This window comes from Penicillium nucicola (assembly GCF_028828085.1).
Source record: "Penicillium nucicola strain IBT 29836 chromosome Unknown utg000008l, whole genome shotgun sequence".
Classification (NCBI taxonomy): domain Eukaryota; kingdom Fungi; phylum Ascomycota; class Eurotiomycetes; order Eurotiales; family Aspergillaceae; genus Penicillium; species Penicillium nucicola.
Window position 1 is genome coordinate 325,624 of NW_026643132.1, and position 24,025 is coordinate 349,648.

Sequence of the window (24,025 nt, forward strand, 5' to 3'; positions counted from 1 at the left end):
AAGACACGGGTCAAAGAACGAGTGGGATCACTGTGGGCGGGAAAAAAAAAGAGAGAAAAAAATACCAAAAAGCAACAGAAGCGGAGCGCCTGTAAGCGCCGACCCATTCAACACAGGCCTAGAGGAAAAGAGTAGGATGCGCTCACACTCCGAAATGGCGGTTTGGGCGCAACAGTCCCCTCAGTGATTCCCGGCACCATATCCATTTCCAGATCCGTGTCCACATTCATATCCCCAGTTAAGCATAGCAGAAGGGCGTTGACGACGCAGACAGGAACAAGGAACAAGGAACAGGGGACAAGCAAAGCAAACATGACATGCCAATCCACCCCCCACCAAGCCCACCAAGCCCAAGCCCGCGCCCAAGCCCACCAAGCACAAGCCGCCCCCCTCCCTTCTGCCCCCCCCACTAGTCCCAAGACCCAACCAACCCAAGACAGCGCCGTTAACAGCTCAAGCTAAAGCTACTGAGGCGGAGCAGACTCGGCAGGCGGGACGGGGAGGTAGAAGAGGTCACGGACCAGCCAGACGATGTAAAGAACCGTGAGCACCCACAGCGAGGCCATGAGTTTGTAGGTTGAGGAGCGCCAGGTGACGCGGCGGATGAGGCGACGGCCATTGGGACCCTCGATGGGACCGCGGCGGGGAGGGGAGGGGGGCTGTACATGAGGTTGAGGGATGTGTTGATTGTTGTTCGGGTATTGGTGGCCGTTGGACTGCATGTAGGGGTAGGCGAGGGCCTCGTTCATCTCGCTGTGTGATGTTCGCCGGCGAGACATGTTGTTCGGGGGACGGAGGGTATGTGGGATTTTTTTTTTTTTTTTTTTGGTAGAAAGGTCTTTTTGTCTTTTTTGTTCGGAGGGTTCTAGCAGAGTATGGGGTATATGTATATGATATATGTCAAAAGGAGAGATTGGGGAGATAGGAAGATTGGAAGTTGGATTGGGATGGGATTGAACTCTTGAAGATCGCGGTTAGGGTTGTTTGGGGGGCTTTTTTTTTTTTTTTTTTTTCCCTCTCTCTTAAATTTTTTTAGAGGAAATTGGATGATATTGCCAACGCACACAAAAGAGAGGGGCGCGATCACGACGAGCCAGTCAGAGGCAGTAATTGCACGTCAACAGCATGAGCTCGAAAAGGGAATCTTGAGGATCCAGAAAGCGGAGCGGGGGGAATACGGGCGAATGACAGTCTCCATGCTCAGAGAGAAGACATGACAGTCGACGGGGAAGTGAGAAAAGATCTCGAGCGATGTGACAAAAGTACAGAAACTGGACCAGGTACGAGCTTCTGATATCGGGCTTAGTCATGCGGCCCCTCGAATCCAGGACTCCGGGGGAACGGCTATACTTCGGCTTCAGGAGAGCATCCGGTAATCAGGTCCGGGGATGGCAGCGTCTGAGATGGGAGAGTGTCCAGGATCCCACTTGAGACCAAGATAGGGAAGACGACGGTGACGTGAGTTCGGCCACGGGACAGTGCTGGAGCAGGATCTTGGGATCAACCCCGGGATAGAGATGTCCGAAGTCGAAAATAGATCAGAGACGAGAAACTGGGAGCTTGGGAGCTTCCAGTAGATCTACTGTGACGGATGTCGACTGTCAACAGGTGCAGGACCAGTATAGATGCAATCTGGCCAATCAGAGGAAGAGACAGTGCAAACCGGTCAAACAGAGTCTCTACTTTAGAGGGCTGCTTAGTCAGGGTGCAGAATAGACAATGACCTCATCTCGGACGAAAGGGGAGATCCGGGGAATGGGGAGATGCAGTCATATGATGAAGGGGATCTTAGTTCATGGACGGTATTTTGACATGCTAACTTACATATATGTCTGTTTAGTTTATTTTTATATACAACTGATATCTGGTAGTTTCCTTGCCCACAATTTAAGTAAAAGCACATTCACATAACCTACTAATCGTAATTGAATGTTAATATTAACAAAAAGTGTGTGCAAATCCGACGGAGAAACTGATCTTGTGACGCAAGCTCCGATTCCCGGAGGATGCGGACCCCCGAGTGCAGTCGACCTCGGCAGTTGAAAACGACCCGAGATTACTCACACGCGACCTCTTCTTCTTCTTCTTCCCCAGCTTTGGCTATTGTTGACTCACCCTTCATACATTTTGTCAGGCCAAGAGGCCTCATTGACCCACCATGTGGAAGCCTTCAGAAAGGCTGATGGAAACCATCAGACACTATGCTAGCTTCCCCGCAACCGGTGTCTCGCTGAGGCAGATGGTCCAATTTGGCGACCGTCCCTCCACAGGTGTGTGCTACTGATGGCCGGGAGATATAGCTGGTCTGACGCCTCTAGGTACTCTGTTTCGCGCTTCCCAATTCCTCTCCGAGGAGCTCCCAATTCGGCTCGCACATCGGGTGCAGGATCTGGGGGAGCTCCCGGATGGACTGAGTGAAATGCCATCCATCAAAAAGGTTCAGGACTGGTATGCGCAGTCGTTTGAGGTATGGATTTTCACTCACATTTTCAGATGCATGAATTAACCGAAAGTAGGAAATTATCAGCCTTCCCCGCCCAACTCTGACTCAGGAAGTCAAAGCACGCCTGTTACGACCGGGTCGGATGAACGGCACCTCCAAGATCCTCTCAGAGACAACACAGAACCCCAGTGTGCGCGACGGACAATACCGATCTTCGGTGACCGCGGGCAATTGCAACGGAAACGGAAAAGCGCCTGCTGCAGGCCGACGGTACTTTTTCCCAGCGGACGACCACGGAGACTGGCCACCGGAACTCAACGACTATAACCAACGATTCGCCAAGACTTTGCAACAGATCAAGCGGCGTCACGACGGAGTTGTGACGACCGTCGCCCAGGGTATATTGGAGTGGAAACGGGTGCGGCAACGCATGCAGATCGACTCGACCATTCAGTCATTCCTCGACCGGTTTTACATGTCCCGCATCGGTATACGAATGCTGATTGGTCAACACATTGCACTCACGGAACAAACGCACGTTAAACACCCCAACTACGTCGGAATAATCTGTACCAAGACCAATGTTCGCGATATTGCGCTCGAGGCCATTGAAAATGCTCGATTTGTCTGTGAAGATTACTATGGTCTTTTCGAGTCGCCCAAGGTGCAGCTGGTCTGCAAGGATGATCTGAACTTCATGTATGTCCCCGGCCATCTCTCGCACATGCTCTTTGAGACTCTCAAGAACTCCCTGCGAGCGGTTGTGGAACAGCATGGAGCCGACAAGGAAGATTTCCCTGTGACCAAAGTGATTGTCGCCGAGGGTAAAGAGGACATCACCATCAAGATCTCTGATGAGGGTGGTGGTATCCCCCGATCGGCCATCCCCTTGGTGTGGACTTATATGTACACGACAGTGGAGCAGACTCCTAATCTGGACCCTGACTTTGACAAGAACGACTTCAAGGCACCCATGGCAGGATTCGGATACGGTCTACCCATCAGTAGACTGTACGCCCGCTACTTTGGCGGTGATCTCAAGCTGATTAGCATGGAGGGGTAAGTCTTTTCCCATCAATTCTTCCGACCTACCCTAACACTAAATAGATACGGAACCGACGTCTACCTTCACTTGAATCGTCTCTCGTCCAGCTCGGAACCCCTGCAATGACAATCACCTGTCATGAGAGACGGTCGGGTCCGGATCACCACCCAGCACCGCCTGCACCCCGTATACAATGATCCGGAGCCCAAACCCGCACCGCCTCGAGGACTGACACTGATGAACGCCCAGGCCCACTACGCGCGCATGCGCAACCGTGAGGTCTCAGAGCGCAAGCAGGTGGGAGACGCGGAGAGTCTGTTCCACTCGGAACAGCGGAGGAAAGAGGAAAATGAGACGTAGGTAGCGATTGGGCTCCCCACATGCTCGTCTTGGTTTCCTTTTTTTTTCTGTTCTCTGTGGCTGACTCTCTCTCTCTCTCTCAAGTCTTGGATCTTCCCCCTGCCGATTTTGGTGGCTGTTGCTTCTTAGTATGACTCAACAGTCTGACGATGAGGACTCATCCTCTTCTCATTCTGAGTGTACCACCTTGCCTTCCTTCCTAGGAGGGATCTTCTGAGGTGATGTTATCTTCTTGAATTGAGGGAGAGTCCCCCCAGAAAAACAACAAAAAAACACACTACCCGGCCCGGAAGATGTTCCCTGCTGGTCTTTCATTCCGATGATACCCATTACCCTTTCATGATCCATGATCCATTTCATTTTTCTTTCTCTCACTTTCTCTGTGGTTGGTTCTGTTATGGATTTGGTTTCTTTTGTACAGTACTTTGTTTATAGTTTTAGCGAATTTACATAGTCTATTCTTTCAGTCTCTTTTTAAGATTGCTGTGGGGCTGTAAACTATAACAGCAATTTTCATTCCTCATTGACAAATGAAGAATAAGCAAAAGGTGTCTAACCAAGATATTCAGATTAAACAAAGCATACAACAGTAGTGGATCAAAAGAACAAGGTATTCAATTCGAAAAGTGCTACATTGCCGGTCATCTACCATGAACAGATACACGCGATGGTCAAAAAAGAAGCACAATCATGACAAAGACATAAGCCGCGAATCGCTAATACATACGAAAAAAAACAAAGAATCCAGGTAAATCAACCAGTCAAGCAACCAGTATCAATATGTGTTCCATCACAAGCAGAACAGGAAAGAAGGTATCATAGCAGTCATAGATCCCATCACATCACGTCGGAGATGTAAACCAATTACAAGCATTCATCATCACTGCCCTGAGCCTGGAGTGAAGTACGAGTCCTGGCAGTACCACCAGTAATCCCAGCAGCGAGCCCAACACCAGAAGAAACCCGACGGGGCGAATTATTGCCACTAGCCGACGCAGAACGTGACGCCGAAGCCGAAGCCGATCGTGACCCCTTGTGCACGCGCCGAGCGGTGGGATTATGCCAGCCCGATTCGTCATTGTCGAGGATATCGTGGAGACGGCCACGGATAGTAGACGCCTCCCCGCCAGATGTCTGGGCGGGCAGGTAAATCCGAGGAGCATAGAGTTCCTCTGCTTTGACTGGGTCGTTGGGGCAGAGCATCTTTGCCATGAAGCGGCGACGGGTTTGGGGGATTGTCTGGGTTTTTTTTGGAATTAGTTTGGTCTTAGTCTCGGGTTAGGTTTTGTGGTGGCGTTGGTTGGCAGGGTGTTCAAGAGTACGTATGAGAGATCTCAGAGTCAATGTAGTGGATTGGAGTGCGGACGTACCTCTCTCGCAGCAAGTGCATAGGTGACTAGTAACTCCCGGTCCATTAGGACCGACAAAGCGGCATGTTTCTCATCACGGAGATGCGAGCGCGAGCGCATATCCCGTTCGAACTCGGTTGGGGTTTGGACGGTGTTGTCGGGGCCAATGTTTTCAACGTTGTTGGTTTGGTCGTAGGATGGAGACATGGGATCTGGGGCGGTGAAGGAGAAGGAATCTGGATTGATTGATCAGTTGGCTTCGTTCGAAGAAGTAGAGCGGTGCTCAACACGTGTCTTGATATTGGGGATATGAAGGATCAAGATGGGACAAGATGCATAAAGCGGCATAGGGCTCCATACGGTGAAAAGAACACCCGTACCTTCTTCGTCCGCGTATCTCATGATATCAATATCATTGTTCTCGCTAGGGTCAAGATGCATGCCACCATCATCATCGGAGTCGGATTCCGATTCCGATGGGACAGAGGTAATGAAGGTGCTCAAGTCAGTCATGCTGAGAATGATCGAGTGGATTTAGTCGGGTGCTTGGATCTCGGAAGGCGTAAACACGACAGATGAATGTCACGTCGACACCGTCTACGCCACTTGAGTAGTCGCACTTGCCAAAGGCAATACAGCCAAATGTATTGGCAGGTGACTCCGAAATAAGAAAAATGGGACTTTGGTCTAGGACACCGGAGATGACGCCAATGACAGAAATGCGCCGACTGGATCTTATATTGAATTCAGACCCAGAGGAGATCTATAGTACAAGTCAGTTCATTTGAAAATGATATCGGCAGAGCAGCAGGCTATTAATTGTCTCACTTGCTTGAATGTAGCAGGATTGTATCAAACGGCCTTTTGTGTCAGTCTGTCAAGAACCAAAGGAGGTTATAGACAGCCTCAGGAGGACGGGATGATGAGGTTACTCTTTGTGCTTGGCGTTGACCTCTGGCTGGACCAGGGAAGCGGTGGATTTTGGCAGTATCGGCAGAATAAGCTGCTTGATCCAACACTTCGTTATAGGGTTGAGATAGGGCTACCTGGTTTTTCTGGTGATGAGTCGGTCTTGCAGCTCTTTAGGAATCATCCAGCACAGTATATTTTTTCTGATTTTAGATGCCGGAAATCTGTCCATTTACACATCACATTACGATGCCGCTATGTCTACCGGTGCTTGCACTTGTATTAAGCTTATCAGACCGGTGGATAGTCTGTAAGCAGTATCAATATGGTGCTAGGAAAAGTGTAAGGACTAAATGATTGGATTTATCGATAGATCCAGGAATAAATGTAATGTAACGGATGCCCAGACAGACCCCCGACAACGCCATAACACAATGCCGCTAAAACGACTGATAAATTATAAGAGAGCAAAAGAAACAGGTAAGAGAAGAAGGAAAGGAGTTTATTTAGCTGCACAGTCGTGCATGTAGGAGTTCTTGGGCCAGTTGTATCCAGCATCGTCCCTACAACGGAAAGTAGGTTAGTCAAAAGGCTCAAGAGAAAGATGCGACAGGGGGGCAACATACCAAGTGGTATAATTCTGATTAGCGTATGCCTTAGGATGGTCCTTGATATACTGTGTCGTCTCCCAACCAGGCGGGTCACAGGTTACGCTCTCATCATCGGGGTCCTGGTAAATGCGAACATAGTCGAAGCGGAGGAAGGCGGGCATGTAATCGCGGATGGATTTGTTTTGCGGTGCAAAGTTGTCTGCCATACCCATGTTCATAACGAGTGACATAGGCTCCAATGGTATCATGCGCTGGCCAACATTACCATTTGGTCCGATAGCGCGGCCGTCGAGTGTCCAGGTCTTGTCAGCGCCGACGAACCAAGTAACGTTTCCTTCGGCACCGGGCGTGTATTCGAAAGAGTAGGTCTGGTACTCAGTGCCATTGTACCAGCGTGAGTTCAGGTTTGTGAGTCCGGACATGGCTTGTTGGTAGACACCGCCACGGTAGGCATTAATTTGGGTTACGCGGTCGTCGTAGACAGCGGCAAAGTCTAAGGATTTAGTGAGCAGAATGAGACAAACGGGAGGGCTTATTCACTTACCATAGTCAGGGAGGTACCACAGATCGAAGGGTGCAGTCTGCAAACTTTGTGACGCGCTACCAACGAATGGGCCGCTATCACCGAACAGGGCAGCAGTGCTACCTTCGATAACGTCAATCTCAGGGGCACTGCGAGCACGGCCAGGAGAGGGATGATCAGAGCCAGGGCAAGCACATCCGGGCAGACGCATGCCGGGCAACCAATTGAGACCATCGGGTGCGCTTTGGTTAGGAGTGATACCGGCATCGCAACCGTCGTGGTAACTATATGGCCACAGGCCATCAGTGGTTGCAGCGTAACCAGGACGCGCCAGATTACCCATTGCCCAGAAACCAGGCCAGAAACCTTCGATGTGTCCATCACCAGGTAGCGACATACTAGCTTCCAAACGGCCTCCCTTGAAACAGAGCTTGTTCCAGGTCTGGACCATGCCTGATCTGTATTGCAACTCGTGGTTCTCGAAGTGGTCAAATCGAAGCTGGAGTGTGCCCTCTGATGTTGTGACTGCATCTGGATCGTACCATTCCTTGTCGGCAGTCACTCCGTACCACAGGTCAACGGCTTGGAAAAACGGATCGTCGTCTTCAAAGAAGGTCCGGCCGGGCATATTGAATTCGTCGGAGAACTGCATCCATGTTACTAATTGCTCTCGAGCAAATTGCGAAACAACTTACCACCAGCTTCATCTCCTTGCCATTGATGTTTTTCTTGGTGAGTGCGTCTTTTGGTGTGTCCGGATCAATCAATCCGTGTCGAATATTGCCCAACAAGTCCCTCTCCCCTACATCCAGACAGAGTGTGTCATGGGGATGACATACACTCCTTGGCTTCATAATGCCTTCCAGCCAAGTGCTTTCATGATGGTCAGCATGGGAATAGTCAGAAAAGCCAAAAAGAACTTACATGAGAGGATATCCGATGAACAGCACCATAATTCCCACGGTCAAAACAGCCAATCCACCCATGTTCAAGATACCCCGACGATTGCACATATCACAATCCCGGTCTTGATCCTTAGGATCGGGGTTGTGCATGTAATCGTCCTTCTCAACATCCTCGGGAAATAACAAAAGCCCGTCAGTAGGCATGATATTGAACTTCTCCGAAACAGTCTGCGTATTCATATCATGCTCATCCCCTTCAGACCTAGAAGACGCCCTAGAATCATGAAACGGGTCCAGAGGAAATGTGCTCTCGCGGCTGAGCGAGCTAACACTTGACCGCGCTGCAGACCAGCGATCCGGTGACCGCGGCCGCTCAGACTGGCTGGTGAATCCCTGCGTCGGACGCAACTTTGGTGGCAGCAAGAATTCGGACGACTCGGGTGCATTCGACACTCCATATGGGGAGGCTCCTTGTGCACCTATCACGGGAGGTTCGGGGCCCTGTGGTGTCAAAGGACGCGGAAATGTCCGCGACGTCAGAGGCGCGTAGTCCTCATTCGCCTCCGTCAGGGGGTCCTGTCGACCTGAGTTGAGTCGGATGTGGGGGGCCATAGCCCGTTCCTCTGAAATATCAGAATGCTCTGACATCGGGTTGCGATTCCAAATGTCTTAATTGCTGTTGGCGTGACGCTATTTGGTCCCAATTGTCTCCTGTGCGCCAGGATGGTACTCTCTATCTCTTTTCGGTCTCCCAATGAACGAGCACGTCTATTGTATCAGTCTTTGGTATGATTGGTAATTAGGTGATCTCGAGCCCTGTTGTTTGTCGACTTGCTTCCAGTTCGTCCGGCAATGGCCCTGTTGTATATCGGACCTGGTAAGGACTGGAGACCTGGGATTGAGACTGCACAGTTGAGTAGTGCGAAGTTCACCGAAAGAACGGACAGGACAAGTCGGATGGCATCCAATGTCCCCGGGCGACGCGATGAAGAAGCAAACAGAGACAAGCTGAGAAAGATGCCAAAGCCACGGAAGAAAAGAAGAGCCTAGATTGACCCGAGGGGATTGTTTGGGTGCACGAGGAGACTGGAATGACAGAGGGACAAGGGGGGCAACCTTTGGTATGTCTATTCCTCTCGGTGTTTGCACTGCACATCTGGAATAAGTCAATTGTGCTGTATTCCGTTGGCCATCTTGCTGGGCTGATGTTCCGTTGCGCTGTCTGCAGATTGTCTGATTCATTCTATTCAAATGTACTGGTCGAGGGTTTGTTGACAGATATCATCCAGCCTTCAACGCCCTGCGCTGAGCCAGGGTGCTGAAGGCGCGACATTCCCGTTGCCCCCCAGGGCAAAGAATGGTCGACCATGAATGCTGGTCGGAATTCAAGAATCAGCATATTCGTAGAGCACCCAGTACGATGATAGCAGACAGTCAAGCCGGTTGAGGTGTATATCTTGGGGTGTTGTTTAAGCAAAGATGCGGGTAAGACATCCGCAGCTTCATCGCCCAGCCACATTCAACCTCCTCTATACCCACGACACAGATCACTAACGTTAACATCTAATCTCCGCGAAACTTGCCTCAAACCGCAAATCAAGATCCTCAGCCATTCCCGTATACGCGTCCCGAAAAATCCGAAACTCCAACGTCCAAGGCATAGGAATGCATCCCCAAGCTGTCAAGGGCATGATCCCCTCCATTCCAAGGTGTCCAGTCTCAGTGTCAAGCCAATATAGAGACATGGATCCTCAAGGCTCCTTACACAACCTACAGGCTTCAATATCTACCTGCATACAGGAGATCCATGATCCACGATCCACGATCAAACCACATATTCTCATTGTATTCTCGTAGGGATGACAATAGTTGACTGCATAGCAGAAGCAGGGTTTGAAAGGCAGAATATGCTAAACTGTTTCATATCATTTCATGTCCACGTCACGATCAAATCAAAAACTCCATTTCACTTCGATTGCAATTGCGTTTCCACCCAGAGTCGTGTTCCTGTTCGTGTCCTCGTCGCATCGCATCGCGTCGCAGCAGTTCAGCGTACTCGATAACCTACGACTCAACAGCCTTGGCGCGCAGACCCACGATTTTCTTCTCTGGCGCGTGCAAAGCCAGAATCCAGTACTCGATACGAGTAGTTGTAATCTCAATTCTGTACACCTTCAGCTCAACAGCTTCCTCTGTGGCATCGGGGTTCTTCTCTGCTGCAGCGGCGCGCACGGCGCCGAAGACTTCGGGGTATTGATCTTTCGGGTCGAAGGAGGTGAGGGGGAGGGACTCGATTGAGCGGGAGAGGTCTTTGGATTCGGAGATGAGAGTGGCGAGTTCAGCTAGAGTGGGAAAGATGTTAGATTGGAGTGTTTGGGGTCCATGGCGGGTTTGAGCGCCAGCGTAAAAGCTCAAGTGGTTGTTGAGGTGTTAAGTGTTGATAGCTGGCTGAAGCCATGCGGGGGAGTGATGTAAACGTACCAATACTCGGCCAGGTATCATCCTTCGCAGCATCCCACTTGAGCACGACAGGATCGAAGGGCTCATCTGTGTCGGACACGTAGTAGGCGTCAATATTCTTAAGTGGCTTTGGGACGGAGAGAGAGCTGTCGACTGTCTTGGTGCGCAGGACGTCGGAGGACTCTTGGCTGGTTTGAGCCTGGCCATCGCTGGAGTCTGCGTTGGCCTTGTTCAAGAACGCCATGTAGGCATCGTCGGAAGACATGGTGGTAGACGTTGAGAAAGAGGATCGAAGAGGAAGTCTTGAAGGTAAATGGGTATGGATCAGTTGGGCTCGGGGTAGAGGAAAGTGCAAGAGATGTTGAGTTGCGATTTGGAGAAGTTTGTTTGCGCCAGTTGGGGAAACGTGTGGGATGACGCAATGGATCTTGGACCGCATGGCGTTTCGCCTGTCAAACTTGGTTTATTCTGTCAGTAGGGTGTCTTTTGAGGTGTATTGAGGTTTGGAGTTGAAATATATGTAGAGCTCAAGTGCGGAACAATCAATTTCCAATAGTTCGGTTGCTTACAGTATGCCTGAACCAGAAAGGTATATCCTATGGGTATGTTGAAGATATATATGTAGCATAACAATCTCATACAACACGACAATTTGATATAGCATGGAACATACAAATTCATATTTCAATATTTCAATTAGTTTGATTCCAATTAAACCTCTGTACAACGGATATACACTTGAACAATCTACTCGGGTGATTTACGCAAACAAATGTGAAGGTATTCGCTTTTTTATTGAATAGGAAACGTTGAACTATCACCAACCATAGCCTGGAACATCTTAAACAGTCTCGATAAGGTCCTTCTTGAGGGTACCCATGAAGGCCTTCTTCTCCTCGAAGGTCTGGAAAGCACCGTGACCGAACTTGGAGGAGGTATCGATCCACTTGAGGTCGACCTTCTCGGTAGCCCTGCGGCTGGTCTGGGGGTAGAGAGTCTTGCGCAGAGTCATGACACGCTTCTTAACACCGGGAACGGAGCCCTTGACCATGACGAAGTCGTTCTTGACCTCACCGTAGTGAACAAAGCCACCCATGCTATAACAGAGTTAGTTGAATCCAAAGATAAACCAAAAAAAAGGGGAAACATACGGGGTGATCTGCTTCTTGGAGATGTCGAACTCGGTGGAGGCGTTGCCCTCATCGGAACCCTTGCCAATGCGGAAGACCTTGTGGTTGCAAGAGGTACGGTGGTGGTAACCGCTCTGACCGGCACGGGCAACAGTCCACTGGACGTGGTTAGGGTGCCAGGCACCAATACAGGCGACCTTACGGAGACCCTTGTGGGTCTTACGGGGCAGCTTGGTGGTTCCCCAACGGGAGGTGACACCAGTGAAACCGTGACCCTTGGTGACGGCGATGACATCAATCATCTCGTCCTTCTCGAAGATGGAGTCGATGTCGATGGTCTTCTCGAAGAGGTTGCGGGCGAAGTCAACCTTGTCGGAAACGGAGCCACCGTTGACCTGGATCTCCATGAGGTGGGCCTTCTTCTGCTTGATGGGGGTCTGGCGGATCTGGGTGTGGGCGAGGACACGGACGACAGTGCAGTACTTCTGGATGCGCTCAAGCTCGCGGGTGATGGAGGCACCGGAGGACTCGGCGTGGGACTTGGCGTACTTGGTGAAGGCCTTCTTCTTGGACTTGTACCAGTTCTTGTAGAAGCGACGCTTGACCTCGTCGCTCAAGTGCTCAGCCCAGACGGTGGTGAGCGAGCGGAGACCACGGGGAGTCTCGATGTAGCCAACGACACCAACGGCAACGAGCTAAAAAGAGGAAAGAAAACTGGTTAGCTGGTCGTTCGAAATTTTCTCTCCACAAAGAAAAACCTACAGGAGGGGTCTCGATGACGGTGACGGCCTCGACGATCTCCTTCTTGTGCATCTTGGCACCGGGACGGTCAAGGTCACGGACGACGGTGGTCATACCGGCCTTGTAGCCCATGGAGGCAGTAAGGTGGACGGGCTTCTTGGCGTCATCCTTGGGGAAGCTGTCGCAAAAGTCTCAGCACACAAATCCACACAAATTCTCTCAAACGCTAGAAATGACTGACCTCTTCACCTTACCACGGTGACGGGCAGCGCGCTTGCGCGGGAGGTAGGCAAGGGAGCCTGGGAAGAGAGTTAGTTATCGCACACAGAATTGAGGCCGAATTTTCGAGATTTCGACATCGATGAAAAAGTTGATTACGAACCGTGCCGGGGCGCTTCGAACTTGCGGTGACTCCTGAATGGCGAAAGCAGGTCAGCAATTGCATTGACAGTCGATATAATATTGGAAAGACTCACATCTTGACCCTGGTGTCGTTAGTCGTCGAGGTGGTGGGAGTGACGATCTGAAAGTGTCGAAGTTGATTTTGCACGCTTGGTGTGTGGGCTAACCTAAGCGAGACTCTTGGCGTGGGTATAGCCTATCTGGGCCTAGCTTTGTAGCCTGAGGCACCCCACAATCACTCAATATTATGTAATCAGCGCATCCAGCCCTGGATCACGTGTCTTTCCCACATTTTCCCCTGGATTTGATGGGTCTGAGGTGAACGCCAAGGCAAACGGTGTGAACTGCCTTACATTGTGGACCAAGGTTATTTTATACGGCTGTTTCAAAATTGGACTGGACATTTTCTTACAGGATCGAATTGGCACATACCAAAGTTGAAGATTCGTTAATTTAAGTCTACTGGATTCAAAAGTGTCAAAAAAAAAAAAGGATTTGCTAAGATGCCTCACACACCATAAGTAATCACAAAGAAAGGAGACTAAGAAATCATAAGAGAAGAGAACGAACAAACAAGACTGCAGCGCACGCGCTCGAAGCCAGTTATCGTAACTCGCACATTCATACCGTACATCACACACTAGAAATAAGAAGGACATTGAGGAGAAAGAGAGCGAGGGGGAATTTGGTTGGGTAGGACCATATCGTATGTGGCCTGGGTAATAAAAGACTTTTAGGCGGTCTCGGTCTTGGAGGGGGTGCCTGGGCGGGCAGTGCCGTTAGCCGGGTTGCCAGCAGCGCTGCCATTAGGGCTGCCCTTGGATACGGTTGCTTTCTTCTCTTCCTCCACCTCATCGTCATAGTCCTCGTCCACGTCCATTTTGCGCGCAGGTGGCTCATGAGCGGGAGGCGCCTCGGGACGAGTGGGCTCTTCCTTGACCGGAGTGTTGGCCGAAGGAGGAACAGAGGGAGGTCCGTTGGATGCAGGAGGAGCAGAGCCTTCAGTCATTGGGGGAAGACTGGGACCACTGGAAGCATGGGGCGGCATGTCTTGAATGGAAGGCAGAGTAGGAGGGTGGTGCGCAGCCTCCGAGGGATGATAGTTCTCATTGGCACGACGGGCATCCTCGCGACGAGCCTCCGAAGAGCTACGTCGTTGCATCTCACCAGGAGAAGGCATGCGAGCGGGCGGGCTGGCGCGGCGGCTGTTCTGGTCATCTAGACGGGCACGGCTCTCGTCACTAGCGAGCTTTTTCACAGGACCGTCAGCCTCCCACTCGCGGCCGCGCTTCATTGCAGATGTAGGGCGATCTTCGCGGTCGCGAGCGGCAGCGTCGGCTGCAGTAGCTGCAGAGGGAGGAGGCGGGGCACCAGAGGCGATGCCGGTGGAGTTAGGACCCGCAGCGGAGGGGGGGAAGAGTAGGTCCGGGGTGGTACTGCCGGCCGGGATAAGTTGATGCTGGGGAAGCATCGCGAATAGGACGGATTTCAGTCGGAGGAGTGAACGGACGACCCTGGTAGGGAGGTGGAGGAGCTGCATTACCATTGAGACCAGGGGGACCAGGAGGCCCGGGAGGACCGGCAGAAGCTGAAGGCAGACCACCGCGACCAGCGCCAAAGGCATTTCCGCCACTAGGGGCACGTTCATGCCCCGGGCCGGATGGGTTGCCGATTTGGGGAAGGGTGTGCTGCGCCGGATAGGAGTTGGGATCGCCCATGTTTGGCGAGCGAGGTGCACCGCGAGGGTCGGGGAATGTGCGACCAGGCTCCTGACGGGGGCTCTGGGCAGGCACACCAGGGATGCGAGAATCGCGAGGGTCAACACCGTTGGCAGGAGGAGCTTGGGCTTGGGACCCCAGCTCGTTAATCCCACGGTTCCAGTCGGGAATCTGTCGGGGAGGAGCGGGAGCTTGAGGGGGAGGACCGATCGGAGCCGGAGGGGGGAGCTGCAGCCCCCCACTGAGGCGCGGGAGGCTGACCAACACCAGGAGCCTGGTAAGCCTGAGGATGAACGTCCTGAGGCTGGGGAGCGGGGGCATTGTTTTGTTGAGCCGAACCCGACAACTGACTTTGGAGCAATTGCAAGCGAGCCTTGATGTGGACGTTGGATGGGTCAAGATCCGCAGCGCGTCCGTAGGCGTCAAGAGCATCGGCGATCTGGTTGTTGCAAGATTCATACAATGTGCCCAGGTCATACCAGACTTCGGAGATGTAGGGATTGAGGCGGATAGCACGGGAGTAGGCATCGAGGGCGTCACGGTATTGGTTGATCTGGTAGTAGAGAACACCAATTGAGCACCAGAAGGTAGGGTTGCGACCGTCGCGATAGACGGCCTGTTGATAGGCCTCGTATGCCTTGGGGTATTTCTGCATCGACATGTAGCAACGACCAAGAAGGTACCAGCTTTGAGCGTCGTTGTTATCTAGCAAGATGAATTAGTAGGAAAACTTTATGAACATCTAATTTGTGCTTACCAGCATTGACAGACTTCTCCAGGAACTGGATGGCTTTCTCCTGGCTTTGGAAGGCGCTGCTCTGCTGGTGGTAGAGCCATCCAAGCTGCTGGAGAACCTTGGCGTGGTTAGGGTCACGGTCAAGGACACGCTGATAAGCGGCTTGAGCAGAGTCAAACTGCAGCTTGAATTAGTACAACGAAGCATGGATATGCACGACCAATGACTTACGTCTTTCTGCTGCTCGTGAACGTGACCAATCTGGAACCAGATATCTTCCTCAGTTAGAGGACGCGGAGGGTCGCCAACAATATACTTGAAGCACTGTACAAAAATTAGTGAAGCCCCAATCTGTGCAGCAGGCATCTACATACCTCCAGACTCTCTCTGAATTTTTGCTGTTGCTTGTATATTATGCCGAGACGGAAGTAGATCTCATTTGCCTTCTCGAACTCGGGAGACATGCGCATAACTTGCGAAAAGGCCTCCTCGGCATGATCTAGAGAACCATATCGATCGTACAAGATACCAATGCCGTACCACAGCTTGGGTTCCTAAAAGAGACTTAGTAACCAGGAAGCCACCACTGATCAAGAAATCGCATACCTTGGGATCCCGCAAGTGGTAAAGAGCTTGCTGGTAAGAGGTGTAAGCCTCTTGCAGATTGTCCATCATGAGATGGCAGTGGCCCAAGCTACCCCAGGTTTCTCCACTGCTTGGGTCCAGCTTTAAGATGTTTTGCAGGTATTCGATCGCTTTAGGGAACTGCTCCTTGGTTCGCAGGATACACGAGATGGCGTTCATAGCAGGAACAGACCACTGGTTATGGCGCAAAGCTTGCTCATAAGCGTTCATCGCACCCTCCAAATCACCCATCAACTCGGTTAAGCTACCTACAACCCTCCTTGTTAGCTTTATTAAGTCAATACAGAGTGAATAACCTACCTATTTGTAGCCAGACTTGCTCATTGAGACTGGCAATCTTCTGGGCGGTGGTCAGAGGACCAGGCTTCTGGGCCTGGACTGGAATTGCCGTCATATGGCCGTTGGCCTGGGCATGCGCTGCGAGATGCGCATGGTGTGGAGCAACACCCGCGGTAGGCGAAGGTTGAGTGTGAGACATGGTTCCTGATGATGGAGCCGAGGTGCTAGTTGTTTAATTCTGACCGTGTCGCGACCAAACTCTCGGGGTTTGCGACACGATGATGCAATCCACAGTCGACACCAGAAGCACACGAGTATTGCGCGTAATAGAAGCTACAAGGCGCAATGCTCAATCCCTCCCCGATAGATAAAAATGATCGGTGTGACGATGATTAATTGTTCCTCACACGACACTTTCCAGCAGTGAAGGGTGCCGGATCGGAAAAATCGATGGGTAGCCCGGTAAAAGAGTGTGGGCGCAAAAAGGCGGGAAAGGGGAAAGGACACGACAAGCTGAACGCAAGCTGTAGATGGAAGAAGAATGAAGCGAGATGTGGGGAACGGGGAATTGAAGGAGGATGAAAGCCTAAGGGGGGAAGAGAGGGAAGAGTCGAGGGGCTGGCAGGAAAGGTGAATTTCGCCAAGATACGCTAGTGGTTGCGCAGCTCCCGGCCGTCACCATTGATTAGCTAACACCAGCTGACGCCCAGGAACGGCTTAGTGCGGTGGAGTCAGATCTGGAGGCGGTTATTCTTTTATTTTCATTTTATTTTCCCCTTCTCCTGTTTATAAGATGAAGAGTGTGGCGGTGGCTCTAAAATAAAGAGCCTATTCTCTCTACCCAATTTTTAAATTCCTGAGACTATATACTGTGCTGCAGTATAGAGTAATGATAAAGACTATGCCCCAGTGGGTCTCGGGGTGGACTCCCCCGTGGTTGCGCTCTAAGGTACGTTAGTGCGTTAGTGCGTTAGTGCGACTGTTCTCCGTGCCACTCCGATTTTAGCCTAGTCCACAGGGCCTAAACTCACCCGGCATGACTGGCCCGTGCTGCTTGGGCTCGATCCTTGCCCCCTTTTGCTGGGTAGATCTCTTTCGTGTTTCTTTTTCCTTCTATATTTTCTGGTCGGCATTGGGTATGATATCGCTTCCCGATCTACATCAACTGCAGCACAGACTGACCAAACCCGGAAGCGTGCATGCAGCTGTTGAGTGACCCTGTTGTTCCCCCCCCTCTCTGGTCTTTTATTATTTATTATTTTTTGTAATTTCTTTATTCTTTGCTTTTTTGCTTCCCACCATTTCTCCGGATACAATCCAAGTAGCCTACGGTACACACCTCCCCCTTGTGTAAAGTACCCTGCAGGGTTCCTTGACTTGCATACCTCAAGACCCCCCTAGTGCATTTTGCCCCTTCCGTCATGACGGTTCCCGTTACTTACCTAAAAGGGAATAGTGCCCTCCGCAGTCTATTTTCTCGACAGCCACTCCATCTTGAGCCACAGGTCAGCCACAGGGCACATTTTTCCGGCCCTGAAGTGGATCCCGTGGAGTGAGCAGTTTGAGAGATTTCTAACGCACTCCGTAGTGGTGTCGTCATGTGGAGAATGTTTGTGCTTGTCTTGTCTTGACTTGAGGTCCGAGTAAGGTAGCGTAGAGTAGGATAGAGAGAAAGATCAACCTATACTATTATGGACTATTCTACTCTCCAAGGTACCTGGTTACTTACCCAGTACTCCTCCCTAGGTGAACTGCTAGAAGTCAAAATTCCCCACTGCCGCACCCCTGGGCTATATGGCTCTTATAAAGCCCAACTCCACTTTGGGTACGCCTCATTTTCCATGTCAGACAGGGTTTGCTAGCCGAGCCGCCGTTGTCTCTGCCGTTCCCCTTATGAAACAGAGGGGTTCCTCACTCTTATAATGTGTCTAGTCCCATCCTGAGTGACACTGCGAGAAGTTAACCTGCCGAATCCTGTCGCTATGTTCCAGTTGTCGCTCTACCCCTTGTCTCTTTTTCCTCCCCTCATATTCAATTCATCAATCCCATGTACAGTACTTCCCTCTCCCTTCCCCAACCCATCTCTCCTCTCCATCATCCCTGCCATGTCTGAATTTCCCGTCGATCAAGCAAATCCAAATTGAAAATGGAGTTCTCGGAAGTGACAAGTAAGACCGGCAACACGGCAACGCCCCCAGAAACAAGAGATCAGCCGCGCGCATACCACATCCACAGTGGAGCCCATTATTCGCCCACATGTGTTCCGTTAATGTAAATAAGTCAAAAAGCCCCTTGCGACGGCTTTTCGCAGACGCCATGCTTCGACGTGGGTATGACCGTGCGACACGATTCATCGAGAATGCAGTAGAGTGTGATCTGCCACGATCGCCTATTTGATTTTAAGTTTGCCCCGGAAGCCAGCGTGGCTTGTAGCGGAGGATAAATAGAATGCCAGAAGTGTCTCACACCCACAGTACTGTACAGATCTCAAAAAAAAAAAAGGAAAAAAAGCAAAGAGTAATCATAATGTGTTTCAGTGCGTGTGGCTACAGGGATTGTACTCTGGGATTACTGTACAAGGAAAACTCAAACTACTGGAGTGTGCGGGATCAGATAGCACGGGGAGATTGGGTGGTCTTATTTTCAACCAGTCCTGCACCTGTTCACGGGGCGGGGCTTCGTCGTTGTGATACTGCTGGGTAACCATCTCTTGCTTGCTGCTTAGGTGCTGATGCATACAGGAGACCCATGGACCTATATCCAGATGCTTATTTTTGTTGATATATTGTGATGCGTGGACCATTGTCTGACATCGATTGTCCTTTCCCCAGCCCTAAGCCCAATTGTTTACGCTAGTGGGTACATTTGCGCTAGAGGTGTCAGCCTATTCAGCCCATCACATCACGACCACTAGGGCCATCACTGGATGGCTGCAAGCCTCCGCCACAAAATGAGGATACCCGGATTGTGTGGCCGCTAGGGTTGCAGGCGTATATATTCGCCGTCTTTGATTCCCGAAGGCACCCTTGCTTGCTTTTTTCTTGGCCTTTCTTTGCTTTTTTCTGTTATTCGTACATGTATGTTTTGCTTCGCACATGGACCCGATATATATATGTCTACCAATGCAAGGTGAGCTGAAAACCAAATTTTCGATTTCACATTGTTCTTTTTCTTTTTCGTTATTATTAATCAACAGCCACTTGAAGAACAGTGAAAGGTAAATATTGGGAAAAGTACAATTGTCAGACTAAACAAAATGGGCAATTTTAGTGCCGGCTCGGGTCTTCTGACAATTCGCCTCACTCTCTGCATGTTCGGCACTTCCCACTGATAATGCAGTACATTGTGTTTGAGATTAATTTAATTTAATTGTAGGAGAATAATATACAGTTTGGCCAATTAGAGATGCAGGCGCCCCTTTCCTAATATAGACATTCACGTGATGTGACATCTCCGAGTATAAGTACAGTAGTGTCGTGTTCAAGTGCATTCACCGCTTCTTACTTTGCATTTTCTATTCTACCTCCCAGTCATGTCCAGATAGAAAGTCTGTTCTTCAAATGTGCTGTTGATACTCTCCACATGAATCGATGTGAGCCGTGTGAACCGCTAGAAATATTGAACGAGACTCATAGAGTGATTAAATCAATACCAAAAAGGAAAAGAAAACTATAATCCATATCAAAAGTTATGATGGAAAAGATATGGAACACCTGGCGAGAGGCTGCCGGGCTTTATCGTATACTTAGCCTTGGCAGAGAAAGCGTTACATGCAACGCAGTTTCATGCAGATGTACTGTCGAGGTTAGCGTGGTAGATCCACATTGGATGACATTGGATATTTTTAGCATATGGGGTGAGAGTCTCTACGCCGTGCATGCTTGGGCTGCGTGCGTAGACTAACGGATTGCAAACTCCAATGAATGAGATCCTTCGGGTCTTGATACCACTAAGCTAGTCGGGCAAAGCGAATGTTATTTAGTATGCGAAAGGAGGACATCAATCAATATCAAATGAAGAACAGTTTGTTCAAGATGCCTTGAGTATTTGGGTTCTAAATTTTGGAATCAAGGCCTCGAGGGAATCTGGACATGCTGCACTTTGCAGTCATTGGAGAACCTAACTGTGAATACCAGGATGGGAACCCCAACAAATCGGCATCTCTTCCTTTGAGACAGCAGCAAACAGGCTCCACGAACGCGCTCTGTGGAATTCTTGCATTCTCGATACCAAGTGCAAAAAGAACGGTGAGTGAGCTGTTCTCACTTTCTTGCATTGGAATATAAGCGTACTGAGTGTGCCGGAAAACTTACGCACTGTTGTCCGATGGCCACTATACTGAGATCGGAGTTGACGTGAGCAATAATTATATGGTCTCGAATGAGACCAGAAGCAAACCCAGCCGTAGATAAACTGATGAATGGTTTACAAAAATCGCTCTGTTAGTTCACTTTGAGCACATGAAAGCAAATTTTGTGAAACCTGATACATCCGGGTATGCACTCGCGAGGATATAAGGGTAAAAGCGCGAGTGATAACAGGGGATGTTTGAGATTTGACTGGAAAAGAGTTCAACGCGGTGGTGCAAGATGGCGGGACCGTAAATGACCGACCCTCTGGAGAGGGAAACCTAAGATCACACAAAAACAATCGACATGGTGTTGGCAAAGAAAGCCAAGGATTAAGCGGACGACCATGAAAACGACGGTCGGACGGTGGCCAAGTCAAGCGGTGACTTTGATAAATAGGTCTGACGGTTTGCAAGAAGCTTCGGGAGCATCGTATGAGGGTATTCTGATCTGTTCGAAGATAGCTCCCAAGTGTGTCGATCGGACAACTGTGCGACTTGAGGAATCACACGGAAACACTTTGATAAGAAATTGCCCAGTCTTCCGAGACCCGAGTGGGCTGGAGCTGATCCTTTATTGAACGAGGGCAGTTGCAAGGAAGCTGAATTCTGCAAGGATGTGATTGATCTAGAGCTGTCAAGCCCTTCAAGCCGAAAATCTCGACTAGTCAAATGAGCATCTGTGACCGAGGCACATGATTCTAGGCATATAAGGAATACCAAATAGGAGGAGAAGAAAGCAGAAGTGGTATGGAGAAGCGAAGTATGCCGAGCATGAACGCGCAATGGGTCGCTTCTGACCGCTCAGCCAAGCTGAAGACACGGGTTTTGTGTAAAGTGCCTAGGAACAAGCCAAGAGGAAAGCCTGAAAGAAAGGTCCGACACGATTATCGGGTCCGTTGATTCGTCATAAATCGACTCATCTCAGCGGAATGAAAGGATAGGCCAAGAAGATCCCCAAGAGTGGAATGTGGGAGGTTCTTGACCAAATGGGCTAATGCAGCCTCAGGAAAATTATTGAGAGCTTTTTACCTAAGAAATATTGAATCAAGCAGGGCGTTTTGTGTGAAACTGAATTCTCAGATGAATGCCAATGCCGCCAACCTCTCGGCGCCTGGGCGCCCTCGGTTCTGAGACGGTTATCGTGCCGCGTATTTCTAAGCAGGAAGGTCAAACACATGAAAGAGAATCGGGAATCTTTGTACGGATTCAGAAACAGTCCTAGTTACAATCACCGTCAACATCTACTTCCTGTATACCGGTAAGTATACACCACACAATGCACACATCACGTGCGTCACAGCGTTACCGCCAAGACTACGGGCTTCGTCTCAGCGCGGATCACCACAGACTGCAGCCAATCACAGCCCAGATATTGACGACTCATCATGCTCGATAGCAGCTTGGCGGCTTGGCACTCGGTAACCTCTGGTAATCGACTGCAGACGTCGAATTGTTCGGCTCTACCCATGTCCTACTGTAGGACAGCCTTTCCTCTTGTCCGACACCAGAATGTCGAGGATCAGTTTTGAAGCTATGTTTAAGAAGAGCAGGCATCAAACAGGATGCTCATCCGGGGTTTGGGTAGCCTATACAAGGCTCGACTCCATGCCAAGGGCTCGGCATCTGGGCGTCTTGGCGAGAGGACTGCAAACAGATGGAAATGTTCCTTCCGCTCGCTGGCCTGGCGTTTCCTGGCTTTCCGCTCTGGTCTCATGAGATCCTCCGCAGTCTCTTATAAGTCGCTCCTTCCTTCCGCCCTCCCTCCTCCCCCTGTCCGACTTCACGGAGTGCGCCTACCCCCTATGCCAGTAAAATCACACACCTCGGCCAGGAAACCATGCGGTGATCTTTCGTTTCAATAGTCGCCATCTGTGCGCCTCATACTTCCCTCGTCACCTCCTGTCTCGTGCTTTCTCTCCGATTCATCATGGGGTTGCCGGAGATGTCCCATAGTCCCGCCTACTATCAGGATCTGGGACCCCTCGGACCACAACAACCTCGCAGCTCGATCGTCACCCCTCCCGCAGCCGCTCGTCGATCCCAAGAACAATCCCCGGTGCTCGGTAATCCTGTTGGCGGGTCCCGTCCTTCCTCTCCCTTATCAAGCCTGGACGCCAGTCCCCGCACATCTGGCCGGGGATACCGTGTATATCAAACCCAAGCCCTAGGAGGATCAGTTTGGCCGAGGTCAGATCCTCGGGAAGTGGAATCTCTCCCTGCCCGAGGTTCGATCTCGAGTAGTGCACCAAAAGAGGAGCGGACCCGCAGAAGTTGGGCAGACCAACCCTCTTTGATGTCGGGGGAACATTCCAACCCCAGCATAACTCGCACCCGCAAACGAGACATTCCAGATGACGAAATAGTCACCAGTGAGGGCCAAGATGCTCTATTGATGCTGGTAAGTGTTGGATAAGAATGTTCCATGATCATATACTGACATAGTCAACAGTTCCGACTCACCATCGTCCCTTTATACGCCTTTGGAGGTGCCTTGTACACCATCTTCGCACTCTTCTTCGCCCTTCTTGTCTCACCTCTCCGTCTCTGCTCATTCTCACCTTACTTCCGTTCAACTACATTCGGCTCACAATTATGTGACCTCCTCTCCCCCGCCCTCCACATCCACGAACGGCTTGTTTTTATGCAGCCACCATCTGCGGCAAACAGATCACCCTCAACGCAATGGATCCAGTCTGATCCAGACTCCGACCAGCCCTCAGTCTTATCCGAACCGAGCGAGGTGTACTCCGTCGGCACATCAATCGCCGTCCTACTCCTATCGCCATTCTTTGGCATTGTAATCCTCCTGTTCGCCTGGACAGCCGCCTTCTTCTGGGTATTTGCCATGGTCCTCGGAAACCCAGACGGCACGGAACGCAAAGATGACGGCCGTGCTGCCGTCCTCGGAGTATGCAAATGGTGGCGGACATGGCTTTGCAAAGCCCGCAAATAACAATGATCTACGATCTCACTACGGCATGATAGGCCGACCAGAGACACAGATGCATCTCACCTTTCTATCCTGAAATATCATCCCGGACCGCATGATACACATGATGCCCCTATCGTGGTACATGTACATGGCGCCGGCAACACGTGGAACGACCTGATTACATTACCTTTTTACCCTTCTCATGCTGATATTACTTCCGTCCCCGACGGCCATGATTATACATTTTGCATCGTTGATGCGTACGGCGTTTGGAATTGACTTGACTTTTAACACGGGCGTCTGAGCCGACGCACCGTCACCTTCGGATCTTCGAATGTATCCTTTATCATCTGTCTTGCAGATCATCAAGATAGGGGCTTTCCTTTTCCCAGCCAGACAAGATTAAAATATTTCGTCTGGCTGGAAAACGGCAATCCTACCTTGGAGCTGTACTTGTATGTATGAAATCAGGCTGCGAGAGATGCT

The 24,025-nt window shown here is 50.6% G+C and overlaps 8 protein-coding genes across 8 annotated transcripts; 2 read left to right on the plus strand and 6 right to left on the minus strand.

Moving 5' to 3' along the window:
* Positions 1-464: 464 nt before the first annotated feature.
* On the minus strand, positions 465-779 carry N7511_007609 (uncharacterized protein; the record flags this gene model as incomplete). Its single annotated transcript, XM_057129986.1, has 1 exon — positions 465-779. The coding sequence occupies one exon, from the start codon at positions 777-779 to the stop codon at positions 465-467; it is 315 nt and encodes a 104-aa protein (XP_056981769.1).
* Positions 780-2,147: 1,368 nt separating this feature from the next.
* On the plus strand, positions 2,148-3,848 carry N7511_007610 (PDK/BCKDK family protein kinase; the record flags this gene model as incomplete). Its single annotated transcript, XM_057129987.1, has 4 exons — positions 2,148-2,270; positions 2,319-2,467; positions 2,517-3,502; positions 3,632-3,848. Exons 1-4 carry the CDS (start codon positions 2,159-2,161, stop codon positions 3,846-3,848), a joined length of 1,464 nt encoding a protein of 487 aa, XP_056981770.1. The 5' UTR covers positions 2,148-2,158.
* An 864-nt stretch (positions 3,849-4,712) lies between these two features.
* N7511_007611 (uncharacterized protein) lies at positions 4,713-5,710 on the minus strand (the record flags this gene model as incomplete). The annotated part of the gene is made up of 4 exons (XM_057129988.1): positions 4,713-4,833; positions 4,879-5,087; positions 5,219-5,433; positions 5,578-5,710. The coding sequence occupies 4 exons, from the start codon at positions 5,708-5,710 to the stop codon at positions 4,713-4,715; spliced, it is 678 nt and encodes a 225-aa protein (XP_056981771.1).
* An 898-nt stretch (positions 5,711-6,608) lies between these two features.
* Positions 6,609-8,793, minus strand: N7511_007612 (SKN1/KRE6 family beta-glucan synthesis-associated protein; the record flags this gene model as incomplete). The annotated part of the gene is made up of 5 exons (XM_057129989.1): positions 6,609-6,669; positions 6,733-7,210; positions 7,262-7,886; positions 7,936-8,113; positions 8,165-8,793. 5 exons carry the CDS (start codon positions 8,791-8,793, stop codon positions 6,609-6,611), a joined length of 1,971 nt encoding a protein of 656 aa, XP_056981772.1.
* Positions 8,794-10,209: 1,416 nt separating this feature from the next.
* N7511_007613 (uncharacterized protein) lies at positions 10,210-11,044 on the minus strand (the record flags this gene model as incomplete). The annotated part of the gene is made up of 2 exons (XM_057129990.1): positions 10,210-10,487; positions 10,627-11,044. 2 exons carry the CDS (start codon positions 11,042-11,044, stop codon positions 10,210-10,212), a joined length of 696 nt encoding a protein of 231 aa, XP_056981773.1.
* A 402-nt stretch (positions 11,045-11,446) lies between these two features.
* On the minus strand, positions 11,447-13,308 carry rpL3 (60S ribosomal protein uL3; the record flags this gene model as incomplete). Its single annotated transcript, XM_057129991.1, has 7 exons — positions 11,447-11,702; positions 11,757-12,430; positions 12,498-12,654; positions 12,718-12,775; positions 12,859-12,890; positions 12,953-12,999; positions 13,291-13,308. 7 exons carry the CDS (start codon positions 13,306-13,308, stop codon positions 11,447-11,449), a joined length of 1,242 nt encoding a protein of 413 aa, XP_056981774.1.
* Positions 13,309-13,611: 303 nt separating this feature from the next.
* On the minus strand, positions 13,612-16,455 carry cyc8 (putative transcriptional corepressor Cyc8; the record flags this gene model as incomplete). The annotated part of the gene is made up of 8 exons (XM_057129992.1): positions 13,612-14,314; positions 14,385-14,787; positions 14,858-15,301; positions 15,354-15,510; positions 15,564-15,656; positions 15,707-15,886; positions 15,939-16,225; positions 16,278-16,455. The coding sequence occupies 8 exons, from the start codon at positions 16,453-16,455 to the stop codon at positions 13,612-13,614; spliced, it is 2,445 nt and encodes an 814-aa protein (XP_056981775.1).
* Positions 16,456-22,534: 6,079 nt separating this feature from the next.
* Positions 22,535-23,560, plus strand: N7511_007616 (uncharacterized protein; the record flags this gene model as incomplete). The annotated part of the gene is made up of 2 exons (XM_057129993.1): positions 22,535-23,005; positions 23,057-23,560. The coding sequence occupies 2 exons, from the start codon at positions 22,535-22,537 to the stop codon at positions 23,558-23,560; spliced, it is 975 nt and encodes a 324-aa protein (XP_056981776.1).
* Positions 23,561-24,025: the final 465 nt, after the last annotated feature.